General features: G+C 45.7%; 1 protein-coding gene across 7 annotated transcripts in view; it reads left to right on the top strand.

The window, feature by feature from the left end:
* Positions 1–13,957, top strand: part of NRP2 (neuropilin 2) — an 88,563-nt gene that overhangs the window by 47,526 nt on the left and 27,080 nt on the right. For all 7 annotated transcript variants that reach the window (XR_009418768.1, XR_009418769.1, XM_059475697.1 and 4 more), the window contains exons 11-12: positions 3,539–3,655; positions 6,203–6,355. Coding sequence is in view for 5 of the 7 variants with exons in the window: in XM_059475697.1 (XP_059331680.1) it covers positions 3,539–3,655; positions 6,203–6,355 (270 nt within the window). In the remaining 2 variants the exon portion in view is untranslated. The remainder of the gene's footprint in view (positions 1–3,538; positions 3,656–6,202; positions 6,356–13,957) is intronic.

Here is a 13,957-nt window from a genome sequence, read left to right as displayed (position 1 = left end):
CATGAAGGCAGTGCCTGTATGGTGGCTTGGCCTCACTTTTTATTTCCACCTTGAAAAAAACTGGCCTTGATGCAGGATATAGCAGCAATGTTTGGACTCCAAGCTTTCACACAGGGCCCCATGCAGAATTTGTCCTCCTTTCAGATCTTTTGCCTGGACATTGTGCAGTCTTTCACAGCCTCTTATGTTAGAGGACATTTGGGCTTTTTAGTGCAAATAATAAGACAAAAAGTAGGAGGAGGAGCAGAGTTGCAGTGACCAATACTTCGTACACTGAGCTGCCACAACAAGGCTTTGCTGTAAAAACAGCAGTCCCTCTCTCACTGAACCCAACGTGGAAACCTTTTTGCAGACAAGGCTGGGAAGTCAACTCTACATCCCTAGGACCCAGGAAACTTGGTCACTTTTACCCACCTGTTTTTCACACGTAGTATGCCTTTCAGCCACCATTTTTAATACAGAGATGAAAACTAACTTCACACACTTACTGGGATCAGTAGAGGTTGTGCCTCTGACCCTCTGAGGTTTAGTGGTGATTGATTTCTCCACAGTTTCAGCCCCAAAAGCAAAAAATGTACCCAAAGGGTCATTTGGTCTGATGCTAACTTTGCAGTGCCAGCGGCTAGTTATCCTCTTTTTTAATCTTTTATTTTTAATAATCTGCTTACATATGAATCTGGAGTCCAGATGTCAGTGATAAAGAGGTATGATTTCCATTTTATAAACACATCTGTAGAAAGCATTTTTTGTAAGAATTCCCATTCTAGAAAGCTTGAAAGACACAGATCTTTTTTTACCCTCTTGTGCAGTCTTTAGTACCATTTCCTCCTGTGACGTGCTGCAAGATGCATTGCAAACACTTAACAGCAAATCACACAACATGTACACACTATTAATAATGATAATTTTTCACATTTGAAGTCAATAGTAAATATCCCCCTGGACTGGCAATCCATTGTAAATTATCTAAACTTTAAATCGGATTCGATCTTAATTTAAATTTTACGACATCTTAGGATATTGTGGGAGAAGCAGGTGCAAGAAGCAGGAGCTGAGGATTTGTGCAGACATGGTCAGGCAGCTCCCACCTTGCTGCTTCCTGCAGCTCCCAGGAGTCTCCAGCTGCCAGATCTCTGTAGACTGTTGCTGGATGGTGCATCACAGCACTGCATCGCTGCCATAAGGGGAGTCAGGACCTCCAGCCATGTGCATGCCAGCCCTTCCACGCACTCCTCCAGCTTAGAGAATGAGGGGTTTGTTGTCTTTATTGCCTTGTGCTATTTTTGGCCCAAATTTTCTTTTACATGTGTGTCCATGCTCATTTTCAATATCAGTAGCAACAGCACATGTTTTCTCCAGGCAAGGTTCTTTATGGTCATTTCCCAGCCTGGGTAATAATTTGCACATTGTAATGTTTAAAACTCAACTGCCAGGTCATAAATATCCCTAGCTTTATTAATCTACAGGCATTCAGCTTTGTAATCAGAGCAGGGCTTGTAATCTTGTGGATTCACCATGTTATAAAGAGCATTTATATCCCTGATGCAACCTGCGGAGCAGAGATAGCCCATGGCATTATCTGCATGCATAATCCAGGCTGGCTATATGCAGCAGGCTTGACAATCCCCAGAAAGGGCCCTCCTTTGCTGGGAGGACCCAGGCATGTTACAAAAGTGGCTGCGAAAACGCAGGTAATTGCACTTGCTTGGGAACAAGATTAAGAAATGGATTAAAACAAGATGATTAAAAATATTTTCAAGAGAGGGTCTAAGCCCATGTTCATCCTGCCCAGGTGTTTCTACTTCTTATCAGCAGCAAGCATCTTAATTACTGAGTTAAACACATAATAGCCTGAACTGGGCTTACAAACTAGCTGGCTACTAACTCAAAAATTGGGAAGCAGGCAGTCAGCAATTGGCTTCTTTCAAAGACCTGCCAAAATTTTTCCTCTGAAGAGTGGAGAATGATGAATGTTCACTAGCAGCTGGGTTTTTATCCTTTGAAGTTCCAAACATCTGGTTTCAATTGCTCAGTGACTTTGCATTTTGATTAGCAGTTACCACCAGTTGAACAGACACTTGCAGGGCCAGGGAGAAGTGAGAAAGCGAGCAAGCAAGACCTCTCTTTTTCACTTTCCATTTCACACATGACGCTGTCCTGCCTGTTATTTTCATTATCTCTTGTAACCATCGTGTTGCAGCTCTACCATGGTAACTGATTTTTCAAGATATATTTCTGCGGCTAGTCCAGGGCAATGCAACACTGTTGATTTACATCCGCTCAGCATCTGTGTCCCATATGGGACTTGCTTTCAAGGTCCTTCCACACTGTCACATTTCAGCTATAAATCTTGATATACAGGAACAACAACCTAAAAAAATGTACCCACTCTAAATAAGTTCCAGCTTTCAATATGTTGCTTTCACCTGCTGCTTTTTTTTTTCTTTTTTATGACATTTTTCTGTGGCTGGCTGCTTGCAATTTGCTTCTTGGTTGCATTTGGAATTTTATGGGGTTGTAACAAATTTGAACTTACAAATTAAAAGACTTTGAGGCTATTTGGTATTTTATCTTGAACAAAAGACAGCCATTGGAAAAAAAAAAAAAAACAAACCAAAAAAAACCCAGAGAGTTTATGTACAACATGTTTAATAACAGGAAAATAAAAGGGCATAAAGGAGCCTATGGAAAATATTCAATGTATTTAGCCATTTCCTCCTGCTTCTGGCTTTATTAAATGATATCCTGAAGAGTGCCAACAAAGAAACGCAATCACACATAACTGAGCAAAGCTGCCTCTTTCTAAAAGTGGAAAGAATCAAGTCTGCTGTACTCCACTTAATGCACCCATAAAAGGAGAGTTTGCTGGAACCTAATGTCATTTACTGTTGATCTTAATATCTTTCACTTTCTTGCTTAAATTTCCCCTGACACCTGCTTGGAGGTTGTTACACATGGGCCACGTTAGAGAAAGGGAAATTGGACAGAGACCCTTTGAAAGCGTAGTCAGGAGCCTGGAGTGTGAAACCAGATGCTTTCTGCAGTGAGCCAGAGCTCACTAGGGGATCCTCTGGGTCCGTTTGCGGTTACATCATTTGTGGGTTTGAGTGACTTGTTTTATAAATTGGCACAATTGGTGGGAATGTTGTGTGTGTTTTTTCAATGTGTCATATGGCTTTATGAAAGAAAAAGATGTTCTGCCTGTGATCTCACTTATCCAGTAATGACAGCTAAGTGGATTTCCAACTACCCATGTAGATTGTAGATTAAAAAATTAAGAGAAAAAGTAGTGTGCATGTCTAGAGAAGAGGCTCATTCAGTGGGAACTCCAAATCCATAGAACTCCCATATGGAAAGACAGTTCACTTGAAGTTCAAACCATGCTGACATTTGTAGCATGTGGAAATCTCATGGCATACTTGTTCTATCTCTTCCTGCCATTATAAGAACATGAAGAAAGATATTTTTGCCTTGTTTCTACTACCTGGGCTTCTTGTTCTGTCTGTTGCAAACAGCTTCTCTACTCCATTTTTTTCAGATGTCAGGCCCACTGCAGAGACACTGGTGCCCACTTTGAAGAGTGAAGAGACCACCACTCCCTACCCAACTGATGCAGAAGCAACAGACTGTGGTGACAGCTGTGGAGAAGACGAGGGTATGTATCAGAGCAGCACATCTCTATCTCAATAACTGATGGGTTAAGAGCTAGGAAAATACTCTTATCTTCCCATTAGCGCCAATACATGGGGCTGATTCCTGGAAAGCTTAGAGTAATATTATTAGTGATGGGCCAGGATTAAAAAAAAAAAAGAAACCAACCCATAAACAAATCTGCCAAAATCTGATAAGTTCTATCAAGGAAGGATGGAAGAGCAAGAGATAGCAGCTAATTCAGTCCCTGGCGTACAAGAGATGAAGAGCTGGTCTCCCAGCTTCCTTACATGACCTGAAGAAACTCATTTAGTGCCCTGTTTGGAACCATCTCAATTCCAGATCACCTCTTGGCTGTAAATCATAATTTCAGAAGGTGATTCAGACTGCCTGGTATGCAGGGCTCCTTTTGCAGAAGTCACAACTGTGGAAGTAAATCACAGCATGTATTGAAGACTGATGTCCTGAACACTTATCTGCTTAAGGATCATCTTTCCTAATATCAGCTTAAAATTTAGGAGGACAGTCTGGGCTCCTTGTGTGGGCACTAGATAGAAGGGAACACTAACTCAATGCAGAATTTCATCTACCCAGTCTTAGATGGCTGTCAGACATACGTGAAATGGTTTGGTAACTGTAGCACTTGGCTACTTCTTCTGAGGGTGGAAGAAGCTGAATGTTAGCTTAGACTCCATGCTGTGCTTTTTAAGGTTCAGTGCTGGGGGAGGGCTAATCTTCTCTGCCTCAAATCCCTATCTGTAAAAGCAGACATCAAATTCTTCTGCTTCTTGCAAGGGGGATGTGAGCATCTAAAGGTTGTGAAATGTCCAGATGAAGAGGAGAGGGCTTGACAGAGCTGTGCAAGGTTAGTTGTACAGTTGTTCAGGAAATGCATTCCCCTGGGTGCAACAGCAGAGCCTGGGCCTCAGCACTGGACAATGTACACGAGGACTTCAACAAGAATCTCACAAGGAAAAACTATCCTCTGAGATATCTCCTAGGACTTCTGTCACTTCAGCTTTCAGTCCCAGATAAAAAAAAAAAAATTAATGGGTTTTAAAATAAATAAATTTATAAAAGAATATTAATTGGCTTTTTCACACCTCCCATGGGGATTCTGCTGTACTTTAGTTCTAGAAATGTAAGTCACAGAAGTAGCTCAAAGGGCCTGATTCTCATTGCTTTGCCTTAGTGGTAAGCCTGTGCAACCCTGCAACCATTGAGGCACTTGGGAAAGTGATGGAGGGAAATTTAGGCCAGTAACAGTCTCTGCAAGAACACAATTCCCGGGTGCAATCCAGGGCAAGAGAGCAAGCAGAGTATGCTGTGGAGCGTGGAACCAGCCTCCCTGTCAGCTTCCCTCAGATTTAGCAACAATTTTCATTCTCATACTCCATAAAACAATGAGTGTGTTTCTCTGGACAATCAGATTTATGACAGCCAAACAGAAACAATGCTGCTCTCCAGGGTATGAGATTAGATTGGATTAAAAGGATCCATGATCTACATTGTTTTGTTTTGGAGTGGGAGCATGTAAAAAAAAGCCCACTGCCCCTTGCAGTGAAGTTCTGCTGATGCCTATCACTTGAGTCACTCACCTCCTTCTGGCTATGGCTCACTTTGTGGGCACTGTGATTTAAAACTTCCTCTTTGCTCAGGAAAATCCTGGCCTATAATTAGGCTCAGACATGCATGTCCGCTGAGTGCCTGGTATGGACTCAGCCCATTTCTGCAGCCTCCCTGCACATGACTGATTCCCTCTGCTGAAGGAGCCAGCAGCTGCCTCAGTGCCACATGCAGCCCCTGGCATGTGCCTGCCTGCCCACAGCCTGCAGAAAAGCTCTCCAGAGCTTTCAAAGCTGTTGTCACAGGGGAATTAACTCTGCTCCTGTTTCAAGATGGAAAGTTAAAGGACTCGCCCAACGACCATGTGGTGAGTCCATAGCAGAGCTAGAAATAGAGGCTGGCTTCTTTCACTCAGAATCCAAAAGCTTGAGCTTATGGTGGCCCCACATTTTCCCTGGTAACATTTCCATGAGAAAGTAGGAAGCAGTGAGTGACAGCTCTCCAGGATGACAGACAGCTCCCGTCTGGTGCAAGTGGCTGGGTCTGTCACTCAGGAGCTGGGTTTCTGGAGCACTTGAGATTCTCCTTTTGGAGCCAGGCAGGAACTTCTGAGCATGGGGCACTCAGGAAGGACTCTTCACTGACATTTAAAAAGGCATTTAATTTTTACCACTCTAGGGGAGGAAGAGAAGGTGCTGATTAGAGTTTGGACACATTTGGTTCATGCTTTTATATTTGCTTAGTTTGGTGGATTAGCCACAGGACGTGGTGTGAACATTTTGATGATGCAGAACTTAAGGCTGATCCTTGGAGCTGAGGAAATGTGAGATAGGTTAAAAGCATCAGTGTGAATGAGATTTGATGCTTTCTTCAGTTTTGATGGCTTGCCAGCTAGTTTAGTTTTGGGTTGTTTTTTAATAGCAACCCTTCATGGGTAAGTCATTTTTTAATCTGACTTTATTTTGCTTCTATTTCTTTTTGTAAGATTTCCAAGTCCCTGCGAACTTCAACTGCAACTTTGATCTTCCTGAAGACCTTTGTGGTTGGTCACACGACTTGGCAACTGGCTATACGTGGTCTTTTCAGCCTTCAGGCACCTGGATTGGCAACTCTGAACAAAGCTCTGACACTGTGCCTGGTAAGATGATTAATACCAACCAAAGCAGGGAAGAGAGTGCTGATGGGTCTTTGTCCATGTGAACAGTATGAATGATGATTGCATAGCTATCATGAGTTGCAGGGGCTATGCAGAGCTGAACTTCTTTTATGGAAACTTTCAGATGCTTTACTGCATGGTTCATGACTTATTTATAGGACTGTGACCACTGGCACTGAATTATACTAACTGTCCTCTTGAGGTGGACTTGAATCAGACACTGAGCTTTGAATCCTGTGGGACTGTGAAGGCTAGCCCAGGCTTTGTTCCACATCCTGATCCAAATGTCCTCTGTAGAATCCAGTGCTTTTTCCCCAGAGTGCATTTCTTCCTCTCCCATATGTTACTCAGATTGCCTATACTCTTCAGCTATTCTGCACTCTGGGCTTGCAGAGGCTGGATTTCAGTCTCCTCCAAGTGAAGGATGAGCTAAGCCCTAAGAGTGCTGGAAATGCCAGCTTCTTGCTGTTTGACTTTTGCTCTTTTTCTCTTCGTTCTTTGGAAGCAGAAGATTTGCATGAGTGTGACAGAGCCTAATTTATGGAGGACCTCACTGAGATGTGCTGGCATGGCTTGCAAGGGAGCCTGCCTCTGGCAATGTGGTTGATAGATCAAGTTCTTCAGCTTCACATCTTGGAACTCACGCCAGGACTAGTGTGCTTTCCTTATCCCTCATTGACTTTGTGGCATGGCTGGCACGAAGAACATTTGCCAATTTCCTTATAACAGTAGGCTGTGTCACTGTAGCACCGCTTCACTCTCAGTCATTGCTTGTGAAAGTCAAGGCTCCTGCAGGAAAGCTGGCTGATCTTACCTGTCCTGGGCTCTGCCCTGATGCCTGGTGATTCCAGTGTCTGTGAGTCCCATCCCCGTGAATGTCTGTGAGTCCTTCCTCGCCCTCCCCTGGGTAAGGTTGAGTCTCAGAATGCAAACATGCAGGCAAACCTGTTAGCCACCTGGCAGAGTCGCTGGCCAGATTGGCAGTGCCGCCAGCCAGTTGGAAAGCCGTGCAGCCAACACCTGGTAGGCAGTGCTAAAGAGGAAAATATGTATTCCAGAAACATATGGGAAGAGGAGAATCTGCTACATCTCCACACACAAATCACCCCCACACAAATGCACACATCATTTCTCTCTTCAGCTCCTGAGGTGCTTAGCTTTTTTCTAAGAGACACGGTAATGCTGTAAGTGCAGCCCATATGGACATCTGAAAAATTCTTTGGCGTGACATAGGGATACAGTGTCTGCTAGGGAGAAAAATATTTTCATATTTCAAGTGTTTATCTCTTCAGCATTTGAGTGCTTCAGAAGATTAATATCTGGAGCTCAGTGGAGCCTCAGGCAACAGGAGAGAACACTTACAGCCAGCCCCAGACTTAATAACCCTCCCCATCTCATTCACTGTAATAATGTTTAATTAATATAAGTCTCCTGCAAGTAGGATAAAAATTACTTATTTTTATAACTCAGACTCAATTTTTCATTTCATTTCCTCTCCCCTGAGTCTCTGTACAATTAGTTGGTCATAGTTTCTTAGAAGATCCTGTTGTAGCCCAGGAGAGGCTGGTACTGCCTTAGACAGCAGCATGCAGTCCTTGTTTTTCCCCTCTTCTCCTCTTTCTCCTTTTTCTCAGTTATGAGTCGCACAGTTTCACAGTTGGGGCTGGGGAATGTTGTCCTGCTGAGTTCAGTGGTCTGTTTTTGTGCCAGTGTGGAGAGCTCTCCCTTAGGGTGCTGTGCAGTCAGGCACTGAAGCACTGAGGGGGAGCAGGCAGGAGCTCCAGCACTGCCCTGCAACTCATGGGCTGTGTGGGCAGGGGAGGGGGAGGAGGGGGTGGCTCCAGGGGGCTGGAGTGACTTACCCATAGTAGCAGGGGAAGCCAGCAGCAAACACCAGCACAGGCTGAGGGGTCACCACTGGCACTGGCCTCCTGTCTGGTTCAGGCAAGGGTGTGCCATCCTGGCATCTGTGGGCATCTCTGCCTTGCCCCCACAGGGCTGCAGAGGAGCTGGAATTCAAAGGCATCACTGCTGTGCCTCACTTTGGTCCTGCTCTTAGAAATTAAGAAGATATGACACAAAAAGAAGCAACTATTTGTTTTTTTTCTCCCCAAGGAGCTTTTAAGGGCAACTGGAGAAACATGAAAAAGAGGCAATGCCAGCTCCTTGGTGGGGACAGAATCAAAGCATTGTTTGGTTCACACTCCCCTATTCTTCCCCTGCCCTTCCCTCATGCTCCCTCCAGCACTTTGTTTCTAGTTAGAAAATTCACGCTCAGACTCCAGGGAGCAAGGAATGAAAAGCTGTTGTTCAGGGTGGTCTTTGCTTGTGAATTCCCCACCCTGGGGTGAGCAGTTGGGTGAAGGAGAGCAGCTGTGCTTGGTTAGAGGCAGGGCAAAAGTTAAGGAGAATTCAAGGCTTCTGGAGCCCAATTTGCTCTGATTTAAAGGTGCTGGCCCAGGCTAGAGGCCGTGGCTGCTCCACAGTAGCAAGAAAGTGTGCTGTGCATTTAAGAGCTATGTGGAATGTGGTTTAACTTCTTTTGAAAATGGCAAAACAAAAATTAAAATTAAAAAGGAAAAAATAATAATGAAGGGAAGAGCCCTGGCTCAGTCTGCATAAGAGAGAGGAAAGGAAATGACCATGGTGAAATATCCTCTGTGAAGCACTTGATTAGAAAAGTCTGCTGAGAGACAGGCCTGAATTCCTCAGATATCTCCCAATTTCATTTTATGTGCTGCATGCAATTCCTCCTTGTCTTTGGCACGGAGAACTTCTCAAGACTGACAAGACACCCACTGCTCTCATTCCACTATTTTTATTTCCAAGATACTCTTTCAGGCAGCTCTGCATTTCTTTTTTTAGCCCTGTGTTCCTTGGGCTCTTTGCACCATGGATTAACTCCACGTCCTCTCCTGCAGGCTCCCATTACATGTCTGGGGACCTCATTGGTGAAAGTGGACCCAAAGTGCCCAGCTCAGCAGAAGACCAGCATGATTCCAACTGCTACCTGCCTTTCGCAAGCCTAGAAAATACCATTGGCTCCCTTTTCCATGCCCCCATAAGAGATTGTCAGGATTTTTCCCTCTATGCTCCCCATCTGTAGAAAGATTCCCCTTAGCTGCACCTAGCAAGCTTCATGGAGCAACAAGTTCAGGTTTCAATGAGATTTCATCCCTCCTCCTGCTGCACGCAATGGCAGCATGCCATTGGTGTCAAGATAAAGGTCTTAAGACCTGAAAATAAATCTGGGTTAATAACTTGGGCACCTCAACTTTTCACCATCTTTGAATTTCACTGGGGTCTTGATCCTGAAGGGTCTAAAGATCCTGGGTTGTATCCTTAGCCGGTCGATGTGATTGTATTGCTCTCAGTGATGCTACACTAATAAGCCAGTACTGAAGAGATGAAATCTCCATGTTTTGCCCATTTTTTCCCCCTTCCCTTTTGGGTGAGCACAGCATCAGGGTCATCATGAACCCCGTGTTGTTCGGATGCTGGCAGCTGTATGTGTGCACAGAAAAGGAAGCACTTTTTAACCTTGCATCACTCCTGACCACACAGCTCTTGGGCTGGGCTGCAAAAACCCACTGAGAGCTTCTCTTGTGGGCCATGGCCTTGCTGGCTTGGAGGGTCAGGAATGCTGCTCACTTGGGTTGCAGGCACTTCAGGGAAAGGTTTATTTGTTTCAAAGTGTTTTCAGCAGAGGAGTATTTATAGTGCTCTGAAGTTTCGTAAGAGCTTATTTTTTAAGAGAAACAAATGTTAAGCTGTTTTTAAGCTGATGGTGACCCCCTACCATTCCTGTGTTTTTCCCATGGGATCTTTAAAAGGGAAAGTTTCATATTTTTCTTGCAATCCATGAGAACTGCTGTCGGAAGGCCTTGATTCTACTGTGTCCAAAGTAGTAGAAAGGTTTTCATGGTGTTAACAGGGCAGGGCTGAACTGAAGTGGGTCTGCACTTACTCTCATGCAAGTCTCAGGGCTTGTGCCTTGGGGACACAGTTTGACCTCAAGGGTCAATCCTGTGTCCTTTGAAGTAGGAAGGAGTTTTACATGTGGGGTGGTATGAAAGTCAAGCATTTCTATGCAATGAGTGAGCAGCTGCACACTGTGGGAAGGAGACCATATATCCATCTCTGTCTTTCTTTGCTCCCCTCGTGTGGTGCAGATTGCCTGTCAGCAAAGCTGTACATGTCTCTCCTGACTCTCATTTCCACAGTGAGGGCAGCAAATGTTAGAAAGCCTTCATGCCCTGGCTGCCCACAGCACGGCAGAGCTGGGACACCCCAGCACCCCAGTCACAAGAGGTTTGCTGAGCATCAGCTGCTCTGTGTGAGTTCCCTGGCTGCAGGCTAGGGCCAGGCTCTGGCTGTCCATGTGCCCATACTGTCATGCATGATAGAAGGAGGTATGGCCATGGTCTGTTCCAGCAAAGCTCCTGCTTGCTTGGGCTGGGCTGGAGGCAGAGGAAAAGAAACCATTTCTCTGGGGCTCACTGCTTGCCTCAGTCACTTTTTGGACCCAAACACCCGTGACATTCCTGCTTAAAAAAGCAGGCTGGAATGCTCTCTGCAAAGCAAGACACCATCTCTCAAACCTTAGCTGTGTACCACCCCATGGCTTCGCAGCAGTGGGTCACAGAGCAGGGCTGGGGAAAGCAAGAGTGTGTGCAGCACCAGCCTGCTCAGCTCTGCAGCTGTGCAGCCCCAGCCTGCTCAGCTCTGCAGCTGTGCAGGCACAGATGCTGGGCTGGTGGGGCTGTGCACACCTTTCATGCAGGGGCAGGCAGGGTGCCCACCACGCTGCCAAAGGACAAGTTTTGGTGGCTGGCAGCTCACGTAGCATAAATGTCAGGCTCTAATTGGGATTTGATTTGTCAGGGACGCCGTGCCCTGCCTGCACTCCCTGGGGAAGGTGACAGGGCTCACAGTTGCACTGTGCTGTTGAGGGCAGGAGGCTTAATTGAGAGGATGTAATGGGGGGTCCATTAGAAGGGCTCCGGAGAGCAGGCTGAGAGCCTGGTTCTGGGTAACTGTGGGATTTTATGCCTTTTGATGGGCTGATTTAGAGACTGAAATGGCAAGGACTTGGCAGGCTAATTAACACATAATCAAAATTGAGGGGATTTTCCAGTAGATGCAGTGATCTAGTTAATATAAATATTAGTTTTATGGAGGATTGACTTCCCATCCTAAATGAAAGTCTGTCATTGAGGAGAGGCCTGTCATGAAATTATAGTGGCAGCCTTTTGAGGTGAATTTGCATGATTTGCCAAAAAATTTTAAAATGTGGTAACTATCCAATTTCAATCTGCATATTCATGCAGCTGCCATTCCCTTGCTATCAGACCACCCGGCAGTCATGAGAGCATCTGAGCTGATCTGCTCCCCAGGAGTGGCAAGAGCTGATGCAGCTTCCACTTCACATGCCCCAGAAGAACAGCAGGATCATGCCTCACTGGGATGTCCACTTGGCCATGACACAGTGTGGTTGGGGTGGCGTTTGGGGCTGTGCAGACAGTGCCCACAGCAGTGTGGTCACCTCTGGAATTTGACAGACAAGAGGTGGCTGCAGCTGGGCTGCCGTGCTGCCAGCTAAAGCACACCGTGCAGCAAAGGAGAGTGCAGCGACCTTTGGAGGGATGTGAGGGCACTTCATGTGGTTCCTCCACAGGAGCAGCAGCTGTAACTCAACAATATCCAGTGAGAGGCAAATGCAGAGGGAGTCTGAAATCTCAATAATTGCTTGTGTACATGCTGCCCGACATGTTTTGCTGGAACACCTCCAGATGTGCTGCTGAGATCCATGAGGGAAGGTGCTTTCCTTGAGAGAGGGTGTGAGATGTGCAGGACCCAAGCACAAGGCAGCCTGACCTTGCAGAGGGGATGCTGCTGTGGCTTGTGCTTGCAGTCTGACCCAAACTGTGAGGCTTCATCCCCCATTGCCCCTAATGTCCTCTCAGATGGCTTCCTAGCAGGAGGGGGCAGGTGTGCCAAGAGAAAACCACGTTGCCCAGATGGTTGGTTTGCAGAGCCCAGCTGGTGATTTATCCAGGACTCACTGCCATGCACACAGGAGGGGCTCTGCCATCATCTGGCTGGGGTGGTTTCATGTTCACATTACTGGCTCCCTTACATCCAGATGATGCCATAAATTGTCCATGAGATTTATTCCATAGCATCAGTTGCAAAACAGGTAAAATGCCTGAGTGGGTTTTCCTGCCTTTTTTGAGCTGGTGCTTTGAACTAGCAGTGCCAGTTCTGTGGAGGATGTAGCTATCGTGTTAGGAACAGAGACTGCAAAGCAAAGTTCTGGGAAAGAGATTAAAATGCATTTCTGATCCTGGAAGAATTGATCAGCTCATCATTGCAAAGCTCCCTTCAAGTGTTTTAACAGGGGAAATCAGCCTTTCAGATGCTTTCTGTGCCAAAGGCTTCCATTTACTGTATCAGAGTGACTACTGGAGCCACCAGGCTTCCACATGCTGTTCCAACAATTATCTCCACAATGCCCTTATTCAGTCAGTCTCAGCAAATTTGTAGGGCTTTTCCAAAGGTCCAACTAGCCATTAGAGTGATCCAGCCATTTAATCTTCAAATGACATAGAAAGTAATGCCTGCCTGCACTTGGCTTTCCACCCAGAAACTGGTACTGGTACCAGGAGCAAGAGTGCATGGTGCCCAAACCCACTGCTATTTGCAGGGGGAGCAACTGGAATCACCACCCAAGGACTGAGCCTCCTTGGGACTGACAGTAGGTCCTGGAGAGATCTCTGGGCCCCAGCAAGAGTTGGGCAGGGAGCACAGGAGATGGAGGGTTCCCGAGTCTCTGAAAGATCCTGTGTTGCTGAAGGGAGCATTAGTTTTGGCTGCAGTTTGAGAGTTTGATAGGAATGGGAACAAACAGAAGGTCAGTGTCAATCCTGGCAGGAGGGATGTGACTCAGGCACACAGGCTCTTCTGCTGAAGTGGCAAGGTAGCCACACTGGATACCACTGGCTTTTGGGGTGAGGATAATGGGTGGTTTCCAGCTGCACAATTAGAATTGTCAGTCCCCTCTAGTCAGCTCTGGGCTATGGGCAGATCCAAGGATGACTCAAAACCCTGCACTCAGTCAGGCTGCTTAGGTACTGGCACCAAAGGTTGGTCCTGAACTTTGAGGATATGGATTTGATCATTCTTGAACCTGGCTAGTGCTTTTACTTAAGATTTGCCTGTGAGACCATTTCAGCTGTGAGATAAGTGTATGACTTCAGTCTGATTTGCTCCCTTGTTTGTTGCTGCTGTTCTTTTCTCGTTGCTGCTTTTTTTTATTTGAAGAGGCTTGTAGTGAATTACAAAAAGAGGTTTTTAATTCAGGAGACCTTGATGACTTATTATGCCTTATCACTCCTTAGGCATGGAGTACAGCTTGTTCTTTTTTTTTAATTCCTCCACTTGTTTATCTCCCACATCTCCTCCTCCACTACTAGCACTCTGAGGTAAATCACAAGAACACTCCTCCATTAGAAAACGGCATGGTACTTTTTCAAGTGATTCACTCAAGCAGGAGTGGGCAAACACTCTTTCATCCTTTTTTTC

The sequence above is a fragment of the Ammospiza nelsoni genome, chromosome 7 (assembly GCF_027579445.1).
Source record: "Ammospiza nelsoni isolate bAmmNel1 chromosome 7, bAmmNel1.pri, whole genome shotgun sequence".
Lineage (NCBI taxonomy): Eukaryota > Metazoa > Chordata > Aves > Passeriformes > Passerellidae > Ammospiza > Ammospiza nelsoni.
Note: the sequence above shows the minus strand (reverse complement) of the source record. Positions and strands in the feature narration are given on the sequence as shown.